Raw genomic sequence first — 20,630 nt, forward strand, 5'->3', positions numbered from 1 at the left:
GTGTAGAGATTTGAAGTCCTTGTAAGTCCATCTTCTGATACATGGGGAAGCATGAGAAATCGTGCTTTTGGATTTTGAAGAGGGAAAGACATTTCTGATCTGGTGTGTGTATTTGGCCGAGCAAATCAAGCCCGGCCTCAAGTTTTCTCATCTGCAAGTCGGGGTAATGATATATGCCTGTAATACTGTGGATTGATTTACTTCAGCTCACAGTAGGGCATGGTTGCTCTTGTCGTGATTAATGCTACTCTGTTTCTGTTTTCCAATATAGTTTGCCTCCTGCAGGAGGAAGATGACAGCTTGGTGTGACATGTGTTGCATCATACATGTAACCTTGGGGCACAATGGAAAGTGACTGTTATATATATATCAAAATGGTCTATGGCCCAGATTTTCTCTTTGGCTGCCATTTTCCTCATTAGAATGACCTTTTGCTAACCTCTGCCTATAAAACCGTGCTTGTCTTTCCAAAGTCTGGCTCAAATGTTACCTTCCCTGTGAAGCGTCCCTGGGTCTCCACCTCTGGAATTATTCTTTGCCAGATCTATCTCTGCTTCCATGACCACGCAGCACAATTGTTCTGGAGTTAAAATTGCAGATTTCTTTTACAGGGTGTAAGCAATTCGAGGCCATGGCCTATGGGTGGGTGGGGTTGGAGATATAGATTTGGAAATCACCCACAGAAGTGGGAGCGTTAAAATTGTGGAGTGACAAAATGATAGGCGGGGTGTGCCGAGATGCAGGGCAAATTTAGTATATGATCACGATTCAGGAATGGAAACAGAGAAAGGATCCAAAAAATGAGAATATAAATGAGGGGTCGGAGGGATACAAGAAAATCCAGGATAATGCCTTCGTAAAAACAGACGAAGAGAAGAATTTAGAGAAAGGGGTGTTCCAAAGTGGTCAAGGCTTCTAAAGAAGTCAAGAGAGTTAGATCTGGAAAAAAAATGTATGTAGAAAGTTAGAGGGTCAGTGGGAATAGCAGGATCAAGCCATCTTATTATTATTTTTTAATCTTGGACTTTAACCTCTAGGCTCCAGAAAGCCAAGGATGGTTTCTATGGAAACAAGTAATAGAATTAGAGCAACATGACCTTGGCAACTGGCAAGTCTCAAACCCTTTCAGCAAAGGGATGGAAAGAAGTAGAAAGAAGAGGAGGAGGAGGGGTGATAGAGACAGGGTTAATGGACTAACACCCTAGAGAAGGCAGGAAGGGTGGTTCAGAGGAAATCATTCCTTCGCCTCCAAAGCCCACCCTGCAGTAAGTCTGCTGATTTCTGTGAAGTGAATGCAACAATTAAATGAAATATCTCACCAGAGGATCCCTTCTGCCTTTTCATGGGTGTTTTATTTGTGCAGAAACCATTGCCATTGGCGGTGGTCTGAGCTGATGCAAACAAGTTAAGGTGCCAGGCAATAGCAGGAGATTGCTGTAGAGTTTAAGCAGTGGAAAGTGGAGGTATGAGGGAGTAGATTGTATAGATTCATTAATTCTGGGCCCCTGAATATTTCATACTGATACTGACAAAGAAATACTATTATATATTAATAGGGAAGCTTTTTTTTTTTTTTTTTTAAAGTTTGAAAGGAAATTGTTTTGGATTCTCCATGTTCTGTTGCTGACAGACCAACTCCAAATATTCATGGCCAAGATCCTTCTAGAACAGGGGCCAACTCATAGTCCTTGTTCAGAGACTAGAAGATATGGCTTGAATCCTGGGCCAGTACATTCTGGTTTTATGAAATATGTTTTAGTTACTTAGCCTCCTGGTCTTTGCTTCCCTCATGTACGAAATGGGGATAATCATGCTGATTTTATAGCAGTTATGAAAGGTTGAATTTATTTGATACATCTGCCCATAGTGAGTACTGGACCAAAGCAATTCCTTAAGGGTTTTCCACACCTTCCCACGACAAGCTGAAATAAAATAGCATTTCCAATCTTTGGGAATGGAGTTCTGCTGTGAAGATCATTTCTACTTAGTACTCCCAATACTTTCAAGGGTTTTAGTAAAATTCATTGAATATTTTCTTTTATACGTTAACATGACATGTTGTTGCGTTTCTCCTTTTCTTCCAGTTATAGATTTGGAAAAAAGAAAGGAACCAAAACCCAGAGTCAAGGTTGTGGATAAAGGAAATGGGAACAAACCAACTCCACCAGTAGAAGGTCAGATTTTTTTTTTTTTTTTGGATTTGCTCATTCAGGGGCTTGAGTTGTTTTAATACCATAAGCAATATGCGCGTACCTGGCCATTGGCCCCATCAGAAGAGTGCAGATCTGATATGGAAATCTCCCTCAGCCCCCCACTACTCCTCCACTCTTCATATCTACTAACTATCAGTACTTTTCTCTCCTTTCCTCTCCATCTTTAGTATCTCATCAAGTTCTCATGGATTTATTTTCTGTTGAGATACTAGACCGAATCTGTTCATTTCTTTCCTCATCTATTGCCAGTACTCAGAGAAACTGCCCCTTCTTTGCCCGACGTAAAGGATTATTTAGCAAAATCTCAATTTGTTTTCTACTGAGAAGTTGGAGGAATCTTTTCAAAATAAATCTGACCTTAGGCTCTTCCCACACACACCTTAGAACCCCTTCAGTAGCTTCCCACTGCTCTTGGACCTCCAAGCCCCGCCTACCCTTGGAACTTACCTGTCCCTGCCTCTCCTTCATTAAACAACTCCCTGCTTTCTAGCCCTGCGGGCTCTTTCAGAGCCTTTAAAGATCTAGTCTTTCTCTGCTGCATTGTCTGCGGGAGACACTCTCCCCCATCACCCACTTTGCATAAATACCTCCTCTTTTTCCTGCAAAGCTCATTTTAATCATCACTTTCTTGGAAACCTTCCCTAACTAATCTCCTCCTTTACAGGCCCTCATACAACAACTGATTTTCCTTCACAGCATTTGCCAGAGTTATAATTTTATATTTCCTTATAATTGGAATATTTGCCTTTCCCCTTGACTGTATGATCCAAGAGAACAAGGACTGTTGTCTGTTTCAGGTCATTACTGACTCCTTAGTAGCTAATAATATCTGATACATAACAGGTGTCTAAGTAAATATTCACTGAATGCAAAGATAACTAAATGGGCCATTAAAAATGTAAAATGCAAATAGCTACAAATATTGTCACTCAACAACCTGCTCCAGTGTTTATTTTCATGCTCTGGCATGTGACTCTTTGGTCACTTTTCTGTGAATGTACAGGCGTGTGTGCATAGCCTGCTGTAATGTATTTGTTGTTCCATGCATTGCTTCTCATGCTTTGAGAACTTTCCATGTTACTGCAAACAGGAGGCAGGACAGCCTAGTGTTTGATTGCATCAGTGCAGTTTTACCTGCCTGAATTCAAAGCCTGCCTTTGCCTTATACTTGGGTGATTTATATTGGTTATACAAATTTCTATGTCTCTGTTTCCTCATCTGTAGAATTTATTTCAAACATGTCTTAGGGATTAACTGTGTCAACACATGTCAAATACCTAGAATATTACCTACCGGTGAATAATGTGAGCTGTCATTATTGGTCTATCTCATTCCTTTTAAGGCCCAGATAATGTGTTAACTATTGTCCATACTTATGAGCATTTAGATACTGTAGAGTTTTCACTACATTTCTGAAAGTGGGGGTGGGGGGGTGCCTGGGTGCCTAAGTCAGTTGAGGGTCTGATTCTTGGTTTTGGTTGGTTGTGATCTCAGGGTAGTGAGATCAAGGCCTGCACAGGGCTCTGTGCTCAGTATGGAGTCTGCTTGGGATTCGCTCTCCCTTTCCCTCTGTTCCTTTTTCTGCTCATGCTTGCTCTCTCTCATTCTAAAACAAATAAATAATATCTTTTAAAAAATTAAAAAATAAAAGTGGAATTTCAGGGGTAAGGGATGTGCAAATTTTAAATTTTTGATCAGGTCTATCAAATTGATACCTTTTTCAGTAGTTTGTTTTTTCTGTTTTTGTTTTTGTTTGTTTTTTTTAATTTTTAATTTTTTATAAACATATTTTTATCCCCAGGGGGGATATGAATCACCAGGTTTACACACTTCACAGCACTCACCAAAGCACATACCCTCCCCAATGTCCATAATCCCACCCCCTTCTCCCAAACCCCCTCCCCCCAGCAACCCTCAGTTTGTTTTGTGAGATTAAGAGTCACTTATGGTTTGTCTCCCTCCCAATTCCATCTTGTTTCATTGATTCTTCTTCTACCCACTTAAGCCCCCATGTTGCATCACCACTTCCTCATATCAGGGAGATCATATGATATTTGTCTTTCTCTGCTTGACTTATTTCGCTAAGCATGATACACTCTAGTTCCATCCATGTTGTCGCAAATGGCAAGATTTCATTTCTTTTGATGGCTGCATAGTATTCTTTTTAAAACATAAATTCTTTCCAACATCTGAAATTCTCAATGCTTAAAAATTTTTCCCAATAATGTTTCATTGCTTTAATTCCTATTTCTTTGATTACTAGTAAAGTTGAGACGTTTTGTTTGTTTATTTATTTTTATTTTTTATTTATATATATTATATTATTTATATTATATATATATTATATATATATTTTTTTTTATGCACCACATCTTCTTTATCCATTCATCTGTTGATGGACATCTAGGTTCTTTCCGTAGTTTGAGTCTTTTTGTTTTTCATATCTTCAGCGGTCATTGGTATTTTTACCTATTTTTGGTCCACTTTTGGTTTGTGTTTTTTGTTTTTTTCTATGATTACATGGAAGTTTTCTACACAGTTGGGGTGTTAAAACTGTTCCTCTTATATTGTCATATTGTTACATATATCTTCTCTTGGTGTATTATTTGCCTTGCAACTTTATTCATGATTTTTGAGAATTTTTAATATAATTTTTAAAAATTCATGACAGTTACACTAGTCTTAACTTTTATGGATGTCTTGGCTTTGTGATTTTCTTAGATTATGAAACATGAAATATTTGTCAAATAATTTATGATCTTATATATAACTATATTGTTGTAATTTATTGTTAAATATGTATCAGATATACAAAAAGTATAAAAATAATGTGATAAGGGACGGCTGGGTAGTTCAGTTGGTTAGGCAACTGCCTTTGGCTCAGGTCATGATCCTGGAGTCCCAGGATCGAGTCCTACCTTAGGCTCCCTGCTCGGCAGGGAGTCTGTTTTCCCTCTGACCCTTCCCCCACTCATGCTGTCTCTCTTTCACACTCTCTCTCTCAAATAAATAAATAATATCTTTAAAAAACAATGTAATATATGACTTTGTCCAGTTAAAAAATAAACATATTAAAATTAGTTGGAACTCTTTATATACCCTTATATATTCCCTTCCCCTCTTCTTTAGAGGTTACCATTATTCCAAATTCAGTGTTTATCATTCCTACATGTATCTTTATCATTTTATTGCATATATGTGAATCCTGAAACCACATTTTAATTATGCATTTGTATCTTAAATTTTATATACATTTTATTATACCATGGGTATCTTTTTGCAACTTGCCTTTTTTTTAATAACACAATATTAGGGGGTTTTTTTTGAGTTATTAATGTTGAATTATATGGAGGCAATTTACTCATCTTCTTTGTTGTGTAGACTAGAATCCCACCGGATAAATGTACTCCAGTGTATTTAACCCATCTACTTTTACTGTTACTGATATTTTGCTATTACAAATTTGCTGTAAATATTTCTGCTAATGTCTCCTTCTGCACATGCAGTAGAACTTCTCTAGAGTATATAACTAGAAATTGAATTATGCAGTTGTAGTATATGCATATTTTCAATTTCGTTGATCCTAAGGTGTCTTTATTTATATGTTTTTGTATCTATTATTCTTTCCTTATTATATTTATATATAATATATTTTATTTTTTAATTAAATTTAATTTTTTAAAATTTAATTAATTTTAATTTAGTTTTTTTAAATTAAATTTAAAATTTTTTCAGGGTTCCAAAATTCGTTGTTTACGTACCTCACCCAGTGCTCCATGCAATACGTGCCCTCCACAATACCCACCACTAGACTCATCCAACATCCATTCCGCACACCTTCAAAACACTCCATTTGTTTCTCAGAGTCCACAATCTCTTATGGTTCATCTCCCCCTCCGATTTCCCCCAACTCACTTCTCCTCTCCATCTCTCTATGGCCTCCATGTTATTCCTTATGCTCCACAAGTAAGTGAAACCATATGCTAATTGACTCTCTCTGCTTCACTTATTTCACTCAGCATAATCTCCTCCAGGCCCATCCATGTTGATACAAAAGTTGGGTATTCATCCTTTCTGATGGAGGCATAATACTCCATTGTGTAGATGACCATATCTTCTTTATCCATTCATCTGTTGAAGGTCATCTTGCCTCTTTCCACAGTTTGGCGACTGTGGCCATTGCTTCTATGAACATTGGGGCCCTTCTTTTCACTACCTCTCTATCTTTGGGGTAAATACCCAGTATGGCAATTGCAGGGTCATAGGGAAGCTCTATTTTTAATTTCTTAAGGAATCTCCACACTGTTTTCCAAAGTGATGGCACAAACTTGCATTCCCGCCAACAGTGTAAGAGGGTTTCCCTTTCTCCACATCATCTCCAATACATGTTGTTTACTGTCTTATTAATTTTGGCCATTTTAACTGGTATAAGGTGGTATCTCAATGTGGTTTTGATTTGAATCTCCCTGATGGCTAATGAGGATGGACAGTTTTCCATGTGTCTGTTAGCCATTTGTATGTCTGTTCATGTCTTCTGCCCATTTTTGACATTATTAACTGTTTTGTGTGTGTTGAGTTTGAGGAATTCTTTATAGATCTTGGATGTCAGCCCTTTGTCTGTAGTGTCATTTTATTATTACATTATATTATAAATCCTGAATTGGATTTTTATCTTATTAGTTATTAATAATTCTCCTTTTTGTTATATCCACTTTTAAGACTAAACTAGCCAAGTGCTGTAGCTATATCATGATATTTTGAGATTTATTATTATTATTATTATGTAGGACATACTATTTTCTAATTTCTAGCAGACTTTTTATTTTGATCCATACGTTACTTAGAAATGTATTATTTAATTTTCTGTTTTAAATGTTTTTAGTATTTATATGTTTATTTATTTATTTAGAGAGTGCATGAGCAGGGAGAGAGGTAGAAAGAGAGGGAGAGATAATCTCAAGCAGAGTCCGCACTGAGTGCAGAGCCTGACGTGGGGTCAATCCCACGACACTGAGATCATGATCTGAACTGAAATCAAGAGTTGGATGCCCAAGTGGCTGAGCCACCCATGTGCTCCAGGATTGTGTTATTTAATTTCTAAACTTATGGAGAGTCTTAAAAAGATACTGATGTGTTTTTGGTGTTGTGCAAATTGCATTGTGGTTAGAATAGTTTTTAAACATTTGTGAAAACTTATTTTATTGTTTAAATTGTGGGCAATGAGGGGGTGCCTTGGTGGCTCAGTGGATTAAAGCCTCTGCCTTCCACTCAGGTCATGATCCCAGCGTCCTGGGATCGAGCCCCACATCGGGCTCTCTGCTTAGCAGGGAGCCTGCTTCCTCCTCTCTCTCTGCCTGCTTCTCTGCCTACTTGTGATCTCTGTCTGTCAAATAAATAATAAAAAAAAATAAAATCTTTAAATTGTGGGCAGTGAGAAAAATTTGAATCTCTTTCTCTAATGTCTGTTTTGTCCATTTCTCTTTATAACCCTAGTAATTTTCCTTTAAATAATGGGCTAGGTACAGGTAAAATAAAAGTTGTATTTTCCCAGGGACTTTTTTTTTTTTGGCAATGGTTCTCTTTATTTTTAGTAATTCAATATTTGACTGAAAGACAGTTTTGTTTAATATTAATATAGCAATCCTGGCTTAATTTTCTTTAGTAGTGACATAACACATTGATTCTCTATCCTTTAACTTTTTCCCTACTTGAGTCCTAAGGTTTAAGGTGAGTAATCTTGTGAAGAGTGTTCAGTTAGATTTGTAATATTATCTCTTACAATCTCTGTTTTTTGATTGGTGACTTTAGTCTACTTAGATCTTGAAGTTACTGAAAAGCTTGGATTTGTGACTTATTTTGTGCTATTACTGTACATTTTCCCCTATGTTTTCCCTCCTGTATGTCTTATTTATATAGTGTTGGTCAATTTTTTAAAATGCATTCCTCTCCCTACCGAACTAAAAGGTTCCTTATGTATTTTTTGTATGGTTATAATTACTATTTTAACATGCATATAAAATCAAAGTCTAAAGCTAAACCGTATGTTTACCATTTCCTAACCAACATAAAGTTTTGTAATACTTTAACTTCAGTTATCCATCTCCTGTATTTCACATAATTCATGGCAGATTCATTAAGTTTAGCTTATTATTTTTTTTTGCCTCATGAAGATATATTTATAATAATTATTATTTTAACAGCCTGGGTTTGTATAGGTTTTCCCATGTTTATGAATTTATTTACTCAAGATTCTGTCTTGTATGTCAGACTTTCTCTAGATGTTCAATTTCTTTTAGGGAGGATCTGTGTTAATAAATTCAATTTTATTCATACCAAAAATGTCTTTCCCTCCCCTCTGATATTGAAAGATTAGCCGGGTACCCGGTTGAGAGCTCTTGTCTCCAGTCATTTGGAAGATGTGTCACTATCTTCTGGCTCCCATTTTTGATGAGCCTGTTGTCAGTTTAAATGTTTATTTTTAGGTAATTTCTCTTTTCTCTCCAGATGCCTTTCAAATTTTCTTTCCTTTTTCTTTGGCATTCTGTTGTTTCACTACAACAGCCTACTTACAGATTTCTTTGTGTTCCCAGAATTAAGAGTTCTTTCACCCGTTCTGGAAAATTCTTAATGTTTAGCTCTTCAAATATTTTTTTTTCCCCTCAGTTATCTATTCGTTTCTCTCTCCTCTCTTTCTCTGTATTTAAATTAGATTTCTCATAAAAACTCTTCTCCAGGGGCGCCTGGGTGGCTCAGTGGGTTAAGCCGCTGCCTTCGGCTCAGGTCATGATCTCAGAGTCCTGGGATCGAGTCCCGCATCGGGCTCTCTGCTCAGCAGAGAGCCTGCTTCCCTCTCTCTCTCTCTGCCTGCCTCTCCATCTACTTGTGATTTCTCTCTGTCAAATAAATAAATAAAATCTTTAAAAAAAAAAAAAAAAAAAAAAAAAAAAAAAAGATGCCTCTTCTCCAGTGATCAATGTCTCTTCATTTTCATATTTTTACCTCTCTGATTTTATCAATGACATTTTGTATAATTTCCTTTACCTTTCTATTAGTACATTAATTGTCTCTTTTCCTTTATCAAATCAGCTTTTTAGCCTTTACAATGAGGCTTTTTCATCCTTTTCAGTGAGTAAATCTTTTATTTCTAGAAATTACATTTAGTTCTTTAATAAATTTGCTAGTAATTTTTATGGTATTTTGTTCCATTGCAGTGCTTTTTTAAAAATTATTACAATATATCTATTGTATTTATTTTACATTCTGAGCCCCAAAATTATATTATCTACAGTATTTGGGGACTAACTTCTTTTTTTCTTTTGTCGTACTGATTTTCATTCATGGTGTTTGTTTCCTTGTTTGATGTGTCACATTGGTTTATGAGCTCAGTTGTGGGAATTCTTCACAACTTGGTTTAGGAGTGGGCCTCTCCAGAGAGGTGCCCTTTTGTGGTAATGATTTATATTTATTAATTCTCTTGAGACACTCAGAATTTTTCTATAATTACAAATTCATAGGAGAGATCATTTTCTTCCATACAGACCTTAGGCCAATACAGAGTCTTTGCTGGAAAGCAGATATTTTTCTATTCCATCATTTCACTGAACATATAACCTTTTGAGGGTGCTGCCTTTACCTGAGAAGTATCAGTTCCAACCTCCCACACTGAAGTCATTCCATGTCTTGTTTCTTGGTCCTCGATGACCATTAGAGCTGAACTTCCTGACTTGTAAACTCCCGGTTAATATGAAGTCTATTTCTCCTTGCAATAAATAAACTGTGAGAAGACATTTTGAGACTATGAAAATATTGTTTTTCCTGTTAAAATTTCACCCACTTGTTTTAATATTCATTGATGACTCTTGTCTCAATCAGTTACTACTATACTGTTTAGAAAATGGTGATTTTCCGGACTCCATTGTTTACTCTGCATGTGTTAGCTGGCTTTCTACTGTAAGGGAGATATTTCTCTTCTCCCACATTTGTTTGTCTATTTGTATCAATATGGACTCATGGATCCTTATTTTATGGGATGGATTATAATCCAGTACTATCATTATTTATTTCAATGCTCAAATACATCCAGATTTGTTCAGTGGGAGCTATGTCCAGCTGTCCCCTATGCCTATCATTCTTTAACCTTTTCCTACTTTCTGGCATAAATCTTACATTCCGGAGCCTTTTTCTGTCCTGCTCTGAAATCCATCAGTCCTTCAAGAAGTCCTGGGTTCTTCTCATGGAGTATGGTATTTAGAAACCAAGATGTGGCCACTGGATGTGCCCACTGCCTCTAGATTTTTGTTACTTCTAAGTCCTCTTAGCTGAGGGTACACATGTACCCCCTCACACACCCCTATTTGTCTATCATCTGTCTCATCATTTTTTTCTTACCTCTACCTTAGACCTATCTCACAGAATTAATGCTAGCCTCCTCTGTCCATATTTATCACCCTTTTGCAACACAGTTGGGAAACGTGGCCCCCAATATCTTAAATATATCTGCTTCCATTGTTCAATCATAAAAGTATCTTTAGAATTTCTAATCTATATACATGGTAAAAAGAATAAATCTATTAGAGTTCAATTGTTTGCCTTTAGCATGTATCTATAATGAAATGTCCGTGTCCAAAAGGATCTTGGGTTAATTCTTTTCTTCCCTCTTCATTGTGGTTTTGTCATTCATTTTCAATACAGCTGGGTTAACTTATGAATGTGTAAACATGAATGTGGTTCTGAGAGCAAAACAATTATACAAAAGGGTAACACTCAAAAGAAGTATCACTGTTCTTGTTTCATCTACCTAGCTTTACTCACTCCTTCTAAATGACCAAACTCATTAGTTTCTAATTTATCTTTACTGTTTCTTTAAAAAAAAAAAAAAACAGATTTGTACATATTTTTCTGGAGCATTTTGCATGTCAGTTCTCAGCGAGTTTTGGCTTAGCATTCTTCACCATGCAATGCTTAAAGAATGGCACTCCAGGTGAAATCTATCTTCTATTCATGGATTAGAGTTGGCCCCAGAATTTAGCTATAGCTTGATATTCCTAAATATCCTAATTCTTTTTTTTTTCCCTGATTCACCTTCCTCCTGCACTTTAAAAAGATCAGTGAAGTGAATTAAATACAGGAAAATGGACAATGAAAAAGTAAGAATCTCTTAGACACATGTTTCGATAACTGTGAACAAACACATGAAGGACCATTTATTCCACCAACGGTGCATTTGCTTTACTCATTAAACACAATTATGGGGCACCTGGGTGGCTCAGTCATTAAGCCTCTGTCTTCAGCTCAGGTCATGATCCCAGGGTCCTGGGATGAAGCCCTGCATCGGGCTCCCTGCTCACCAAGGAGCTCAACAAGGAACCTGCTTTTCCCTCTCCCTCTGCCGCTCCTCCTGCTTATGCTCTCTCTCTGTCAAATAAATAACATCTTTAAAAAAAAATAAACATGATTATGGAGGGGCCTTCCCCTCCATAGAAGGGCTATTTCAAAGTGTTTCTTGCAGTGATCAGGACCTGGGCTAGGGCAAAGACAGTCAGGGGTTTTGTGGAAGAGGAAGTGGCTTCCTGTTTTTGGCAGGGGCTCCTGTGAGGTGTGTGCGGGGCTGGGGAGGATGTTGAGGGCACTGGGGAGGATTGTCTTAAAAAGTAAGTTGTCAGGGCACCTGGGTGGCTCAGTGGGTTAAACCACTGCCTTTGGCTCAGGTCATGATCTCAGGGTCCTGGGATCGAGTCCCGGGTCAGGCTCTCTGCTCCGCAGGGAGCCTGCTTCCCTCTCTCTCTCTCTCTGCCTGCCTCTCCATCTACTTGTGATCTTTCTCTGTCAAATAAATAAATAAAATATTTTTTAAAAAAATTAAAAAAAAAATAAGTTCTCAACAGTGGTGACAGTCCAGGCAAGAGTTCGGGCTCCCGGACGATTGGAGAAGAACGTCCCCAGGGCCCGCAGGCAACAAGAAGGCCTTCCCCACCTCAGTCATAACGTACCACTCGCCACATCCCCTCTTACAAGTGTGTCAGTCCCATGTTTCACACTGAACTCTGGTGCTCCTTATTGTGTTTACAGTCTACAGTTGTTGGTCCAAGAGTCCACATTGATAGTGGTTGCGATACAATCAGACATATTTCACATAGTTTGGAGTTCTCGTTTACATGGGAAGAGCTAAGATCCTTCACGGAAATTGCTGTGCAGTGAAAGAGTTACTTGCTTTCAATTGACCGTACATGTTTCTTCAATAATCCAAGACAAACTCACAAACATAAGTGGTATTTGCCTTTGAGCATAATACTGGCGTGTCTGCCTTTACGGCTATTTTTCCTTTGTTGTCCAAACATCTTTCTTCAGTTATTCGTGGTGTTTTGCACAAGAATGCAGAACCTGATTGAAAGAGATTATGAAACAGATAGGAAAAGTCATATAGAAGGTTTTCCCCACTTTTTGTGGTTTTTCAATTAAGACCTTTGACCCGCTTTGCTTTCTTTCTTTTTTTTTTTTTTTAAAGATTTTATTTATTTATTTGACAGACAGAGACCACAAGTAGGCAGAGAGGCAGGCAGAGAGAGAGGGGGAAGCAGGCTCCCTGCTGAGCAGAGAGCCCAATGCGGGGCTCAAACCCAGGACCTTAGGATCGTGACCTGAGCAGAAGGCAGAGGCTTTAACCCACTGAGCCACCGAGGCGCCCCCGCTTTGCTTTTTTATAATGATTTTTTTTAAAGTTTTCTACAACGAGAAGATCAGGGGAGGGTCTTTTTCCCATGGGAAAAAAAATGAAATGAATGCAAGTTATTCTTTTGAGGAGTGGTAAACTATGGCTCACATACAGTCCTGTTTTCTTATATAAACTTTTATTGGAACACCGCCGGGTTCCATCGTTTACGCATTGTCTGCAGCCGCTTTCCCACAAAACCCACGCTGAGCGGTGCAACAGGTATCCTGTGACCTGCAAAGACTAAAACATTTCCTATCCTGCCCCTTTCAGAAAAAGGTTGCTGTTCCTTGCTTTTGAATGTTCCTTGCTTTTTGAATGGAACAGAATCATTTGATGAACCGAGTGATTTAATTGCTTTTCTGAGAACAGCTGGTATGTGTTGATATTTCCAATAAGGATGGCATAGATGTGCTCCCCGACATAAACCTTCAGTGGATGTAGCTTCTCATACTATCTAGCCCATTTGACTTCTTTTCAAATCTGAGACATGACCGCTCCCAAAATGTGGTTATGAGGTTTAAATCAGTTAACATGTGTCAAGGACCTAGAACTTAGTAAATGCTACATACATATTGGCTACTGATATCGCAGTGTAGAGTTCACATGAATCACTATAACCATAGATCAATCTTTCACGTTATTGATTTAACAGTGAATGCATAGAAGAGGTTTGGCGGTTACCCGCTTGGTGCTGAGCGCTGCGTTGGGCACTGGGAATCCCTGATGCTCCCAGTACGTAGGATCCTACTCTCACTCCACTAACATAGTCTGGCAGGGACTTGGTGCCTGTGGTGTTATTTTTGGAGAAGAGTCGGGTCTTCATTATATATCAACATTGTGGCTGAGCGCAGCCAGGAAACATGATTATTCTGAAGGTGTTATTTTTATTATTATTATTTAATAGATTTGCTTATTTTCTGTTAATTTTATGGTTTCTTGGCTCAGTGTTAAGAGATAATTTAGAAATTTTTACTACCTTTTCCACCAGTTATTCTGGGTCTTAGATCTACCAAGCTCAAGGCTAGGAGTTCAATTCGACAAGAATGGGATTGCTGGCGATCTGAATTTTGGGAAGGCAGAAGTCAGAAGATCAGTGACAACAAAGGAGAATGGGTGGGGCTTGGAGATTAATGCTGGTTAGATCTTGACTCTTAGAGGAGAGAGGGGAGGGATTGGGTTCATTCATAAACTGGACGTTGGAGTTAGGTTGTGAGCTGGAATTCATGCAATAAAGTGTTTAGGTGGGTGCCTCGCCCTTGGACATGCTCGATAGAGGCTCCTCCTCCTCCTTTTCCTTCTTCTTCTGCTTCTCTGTCCCCTTGCTCCTTTTTCTTTTTCTCTTTATTGTTATAATTACTGTTATCTAGACAGCTGATACAGTGTACCAGCAACAGCACCAGGATGGACTAAAATATGCACAGGGAGATTTTGTGGAAGCCTTTCTGTCTATGCCTGTGCCCTGAGTGAGGGATAACATCTTGGGAACTGATAACCATGGGCCTATACTATGTTCACATCAAGCATTCAAATTCACACTTGTCAAATGCTCTGGGATCCTCCCATTCAACAGACTACTATAAAAATTGCTCAGAGTTGGCAAAAGGAAGGTGCCTGGCAGATGCAAACACAAAATTTGAGGCACGACCTATAACTCAATTACTAAAGATGGCCATGGATAAAGCAATGCCAAGAAAGAGGTTGGAATCCAAACTTTTGAAACATAGAAGTAAACCATGTACCATGAGTAAGAATCAGAAGACACAAAAAGGGTGGTCTCAGGATCCCATGGATTTCAATTATGGAATGGTGACATAAAGACGATTAAATAAACAATATTATTAAAGTCATAGAAATATTCAAAGCGAGAGAAGGGATTGACAGACTATGACAGACTATGAAAAAGAAAATATGTACATTTGAGAAGGGATCTAATAGAACAGAGGTTGGAAGAACATAAGTAGATAGTCACACCCTGAGTCCTTGTTGAAGAAAATATAGAACGCCAGATTCAAAGATAAGACTTCAAAAGACAAAATCAGAACGAGGAGGAATAGAAGGACTGATTGACACCATTTCTCAATGACAGAGATCTAGCTGTGTGCTCTTGTGTGTTCCTCAGCTTTTTGGTATATTAAACAAAACCCTGTTTTTAGGGGCACCTGGGTGGCTCCATCAGTGAAGCGTCTGACTCTTGATTTCAGTTCAGGTCATGATCTCAGGGTTGTCGGATCGAGTCCCCTGTTGGGCTCTGCACTGGGTGTGGAGCCTGCTTACGATTCTCTCTCCTTCTCTGCCCCTCCTCCATGAAAAAACCCTACTGTTTTTAAAAAAATGATGTTAAGTAATTTTATTTATTAATTTAGTGAGGAAAAGGTTGAGAAGTTCAGCAAGTTCAGCTTGCTTAATAAACTGCTGATGTGTCTTACGAAGAAACAAATTTATTAATTTAAAAAAAAAGGTTGAGAAATCGTCATCTGTTACAACTGTGTTCACGGAGAAGCTGTGATATAATTACGGCCCTCTGCCCCTCACTTCTTCCCTCCAAGCATTCCAGAACATTTCACAGAAGCACAGAGCGAGCAAAGAATGCTCTATCAGGTATAAGGTCTGAGACACATCATAGGTCCCTGAGTCTGTGTAAACATGCTCAAAGAAGACTTCAGAAGATGATATGAATTGCTTTCCGGCCTAAGGTTTAAGAGAATAAATAAAAACATTTTTCTCAGAATACTTTTTCCTTCCCATATTGAATTTCTCTTTTCACCCTTATTTTCCTCATTACTTTGTGAGATCACTGTGGCTTAGAATACAACACCCAGGCTTTGCGGTGAAACATCTCCTGGAGTGAAATCTTGCCTCACTTGCTACCTAGCCATCCAACCTTAGGCATACGGGGGTCCCCCCTTTATCTGCGGGGATGCGTTCCAAGACCCCCAGTGGGTGTTTGCAACCACGTATGGGACTGAACGTTCTAGATACAATCCTTTTCCCTACTTGTGCAGACCTATGATAAAGCTTAATTTGTAAATTGGGCACAGTGAGAGATTAACAATAAGAACTACTAATAAAATAGAGTCATTGTAACATTACTCTGTGATAAAAGTTCTGTCAATGTGGTCTCTCTTTCCCTCTCAGAATTACCTTACAGTCTTATACCCGCCTTCCTCTCCTTGTGACGGTGTGAAAGATAAAATGCTGGCGCGAGGGGAATGACCTAGGCACTGTGTTGAAGGGTTAGGCTCCGTTTGACCTTCTGATGATACCTCAGAGGGAGAATCATCTGCTTCTAGACCATGATGACCGCAGGATAAGGGAGGACCATGGGTAAGGGAGGACTACCGACCTCTCAGAGCAAAAGCAGAGTAACTAAAGTCAGGGATGTGAGGATGAGCCTCTGGCACAGGGATGACAGGCCCTGGGACATCTCAGGCACCCAAGGACTGTCAGTCTCCAACCCATTTTCCATTTCCTGTTTCCTTAATGTCTTCATTTTGAAGAGAAAATAACATACAGAATGCAACAGAGTGCCTCACATTATCAACTGCTCTTTGTTGAATATTGGGATGCAGCTTGTTTTAGACCCAAAGAGAGAGGGTCACAATCTTGTGGAGAAGATTCAGGAAGACTGTGTAAACGGAAAGAGTGTTTTTATCATAAAAAAGCAGAAAGCTGATTTCTGGGGGCTTTTTTCTTGATGTGAAGCATTACAGTTGATATGTTCAGGAATTCAGAGCGACAAGAGGCAGGATCAGTGAATCAGAAAATAATCATTGACACCTGCAGAGTACGTTATACCTGTGTATGTAAAATGACAAGATTTCCTGAGGGCAAGGAGATGAGATTCTCCTCGCAATAGACTTCTAGCTCCTTTAGTCCGCCTGTCCCCCACGCTTGCTAAGACATTTTAAAAGGATTTTCAGACCTTGTCTGAGGGCCTCCAGCAAATTTTATCATTCTTGCCTGTGACTTCTCTGGTAGGAAGAGAACATAGTTCTTCCTTAAATAAGTTTTCAAATGTCCTCATTTTTTTAAAAGATTTTATTTATTTGTTTGAGATAGAGAGTGGTGAATGAGATGAGCGAGAGAGGGTGCGCACAGCAGGGGGCAGGGGGCAGAGGCAGAGGGAGAAGCAGGTTCCTCGCTGAGCAGGGAGTCCAATGTGGGGCTCCATCCTAGGACTCTGAGATCATGACCTGAGCCGAAGGCAGACGCTTAACTGACTGAGCCACCCAGGTGCCCCTCAAGTCCCTCATTTTTAAAAGAACTTGTAATGTATGGGTTTTTCTTCTTTAAATCAGATATCTTAGAGCTATGAGTCCTGCTATAGACTTTGATAGAGTCTGTCCGCTGTAGGAATGCTTGGGTTTGTCTGACTGATACCTTCCTTCTTATCTAAGAATTTTGTATTAAACCTCTTGTGTCTACACCTGCAGGCCTGACTGTTGCTGTCAGATTGAGTAGGGATCTCAGCCTTAGAAATCACAAAATGTCAGAATCTGTTTGTTATGGATGAATTGGAATTACAGAGATGATTGAGTGGTTGCATTTTTCAGAAAATCCCCTAAGAACCAACATGAACACACGCCCAAGTCATGTAGTACTATATGCAGACGTGAAAATAAATGTGCATGTAGTACCCGGGCTTGTGACGTTGAGCAAGTTTTGTTCTTAAATAAAGATGTTCGGGCGAAACAGCCTCTCTTGAGTCTGTATTATCTTAGAAAAATCAGGAAATAACCAGATAATTGTACAAATAAATGTTAAAGCAAACTCTATATAAAAGTATTTTTAAAGGACCATATATTTTCCAAGGAAGTAAAATCTATTTTAGGTGTTTTGCATAGGGGTAAGGAAAGGTTAGAAAGGATAGAAATGGTGGAGACAGAAGGGGAGATAAAGATTGAGTCAGAAGTCTGAGAGATGGGACCATTTGGGGGAGAAAGGAGGGCAGTTTTATTGGCATGAAGTGTGAACTCAGTAGGGACAGATCGAGTGGACTTATATTATGGAAAGCTTTGAGAAGCACCATGTATAGCTTAGGTTAAGTTATCTTAAAATGTAGAATTGCCAGGTGCTTGGAGAGCCACGGAGTTCCACCAGTTGCGAGGGTGGTTGAGAAGCCTCTGTAATGCCCATGATGGTTAACCTCCATCTGCTCATTGACAAAGATCTCACGGTTTCCCTGTGATCTAGGGAAATCTTGACTATTCGTTCTTTCTCAAATTGAGGTGAAATCTGTTTCCTTGTGGACATACAGAACACTGCTAACCCATCTTCTGTATGACAGTCCTTTAAACATTTGAAGACAGCTTATTGTCTTCTCTTGGTCCTTTATAGCCTTTGAGCAGAGAAAAAATGTAATGAAAGTGATGTTTATGGGACTGTCAGTTACTGCTGGGCTCTGAGGGAGCCCTGTGCAGGGCTCCGAGAGACTGCTGAGATGTTTTTTTGGTTAGAAGGCAAGAGAATATGATTTTGATTTCATGCTCTTTTTATTTTATTTATTTATTTTTAAAGATTTTATTCAACAGAGGGAGGATAAGCAGGGGAAGCAACAGGCAGAGGGAGAGGGAGAAGCAGGTTCACTGCTGAGCAGGGAACCCAACGTAGGGCTCGATCCCAGGTCCTGGGATCATGACCTGAGCTGAAGGCAGATGCCCAACTGATTGAGCCGCCCAGGCAACCTCATCCTCTTTTTAATGGCTCCTTCTCTCCCTCCTTCCCCCTTTCCTCTCTTCCTCCCCCCTCCCTTCCTCATTCCTTCCTTAGTCCTCTCTTCCTTCCTTGCAAATACTTCTTTGAAGGGAGCTGCTTAGGACAATAGCAAAGTGGTTCAGGCTTTGACGTCAGTCTTGGATTTGAACTTCAGCTTTTCCACCTGCTCAGTGTGTGATGATGGGCAAGTTACTGAACCTTTCTAAGTTTCTAACCTCTTTTTTTCAGTGGAGCGAGAAAAACACCTACCTTGTAGCATGAATATGGGGCTGGAATGGAAAAGATACATGCAAAGCTTCTGGTGAAAGCAGTCACTACGTGGCAGGTCTTTTTATTACTGTAAAAAAAAAGAAGCAATGACAACTATTTGCTGCAGTCAATAAATAAATAACTACATGTATATGTAACTATGTAACTATGATAATTAGATATCTATGTCAATATCTATCCATATCTATACTATCTCTCTCTGTGTCTATGTGTATGTAGATACAGATATAAAGAGATTAATTATAAGGAATAGGCTCACATAATTTTGGAGGCTAAAAAGTCCCAAGGTCTGCAGTCAGCAATTTGGAGGCACAGGAGAGCTGATGGTGGAAGTTTTAGTCTGAAAACTGGCGGGCTCGAGGTCCAAGAACAGGCAATGTTTCAGATGGGGCCGCTGTTGCAGCTCATGGCAGTTAGGCAGGTGCAGGTCCCTTTTCCTCAGTCTTTTGCTCTGCTCGGGTTTTCAGTCAATCGGATGAGGAAAGGATTTAGTCTGTAGATGCAAATGCTAATGTCATCCTGAAACAGCCCCCACCAACACACCGAGAATGATGTTCAACCAAAAGTCCAGGCCCCCTGTGGACCAATCAAGTTGATACATAAAATTAACCATTCTACTACAAAGTAAGAAGCCCTGCAAAATAAATAAATACATACATACATACAGAATGGGGAGGGGGGTCACATTATGTGAGGACATTTTCTGTGATGGTGGTGCATGGTCTGATGAAAAAGTCACGTTGGGGGCACCTGGGTGGCCCAGTGGTTAAGCGTCTGCCTTCAACTCAGGTCATGATCTCAGGGTCATTGGATCGAGCCCCGAGTCGGGCTCTCTGCTCAGCAGGGAGCCTGCTTCTCCCTCTCCCACTTTTCCTGCTTGTGTTCCTTCTTGTCTGTCTCTCTCTGTCAAATAAATAAATAAAATCTTAAAGAAAAAAAAAAAAAAAGAAAAGAAAAAGTCACGTTGGACCAAACCTTTCGAAGACCCGGCATTCAGCCCTGACTATGGTGTAAACACTGATTCATTCATTCTCTTGTCTCTCTGAACCTCATTTTCTTTTTTTAAGAAATGAGGCAATAACGACACCCCGAACATTGAAAGAACCAGAATGTACCAATGTATTGAAAAACCCTATTTAGAACCATTGATAAAATAGTGTCAACTCTAAAAAAAAATTGTCAGGGATGTAGCCGAAGCCAGTCTTGGAAGTGAGCTTTTCTTTTGGTTTGGAAATCTGCACTTAACCTCATGAGAGGCTTAAGTGAAAAATTGTTCTGTGACCACAGTTTTCCTTCAGATGTCTTGTGTAATTAATGGCCTAGCTAGGTATTTTGCTAGTGGCATAGAAAAAATGATTTGAAGCCACTAAATGAATCCAACCAGTTGTGGTGAAAATCATCGTGAGATTTTCTGAGGGCATACTGAGATAATGTGAGTAAATATAGTACATGCTTTCCTTTCTTCCAGCTTTGCCTCATGCATTTGAAAAATAGCAAGGAAGACAGGCAAGTCTGATACAATGTCTCCAATCCTTAAATATCTGTAATCCACTTTCCCTGTGTAGTAGTGAGCCACGGTGGGGGGAGAGACTATATTTAACTGTGCCGTCATGGTTTATTTTTCTAATGCTTTGCTGGAGGATAAATTATGTGAAAAGAGGAATTCCTTTTTAACAACACAGTTCAATGTACTTCATTGATGTGCTTCGTGGCAAAAATTG

At 39.1% G+C, this 20,630-nt stretch overlaps 1 protein-coding gene across 2 annotated transcripts in view; it reads left to right on the forward strand.

Annotated features, from left to right (window-relative positions):
- Positions 1-20,630, forward strand: part of COL14A1 (collagen type XIV alpha 1 chain) — a 218,387-nt gene that overhangs the window by 35,781 nt on the left and 161,976 nt on the right. For both annotated transcript variants that reach the window (XM_059395092.1, XM_059395093.1), the window contains exon 5: positions 2,085-2,174. In XM_059395092.1, coding sequence (XP_059251075.1) covers positions 2,085-2,174 — 90 coding nt within the window. The remainder of the gene's footprint in view (positions 1-2,084; positions 2,175-20,630) is intronic.

This window comes from Mustela nigripes, chromosome 3 (genome assembly GCF_022355385.1).
Source record: "Mustela nigripes isolate SB6536 chromosome 3, MUSNIG.SB6536, whole genome shotgun sequence".
NCBI classification, from domain to species: domain Eukaryota; kingdom Metazoa; phylum Chordata; class Mammalia; order Carnivora; family Mustelidae; genus Mustela; species Mustela nigripes.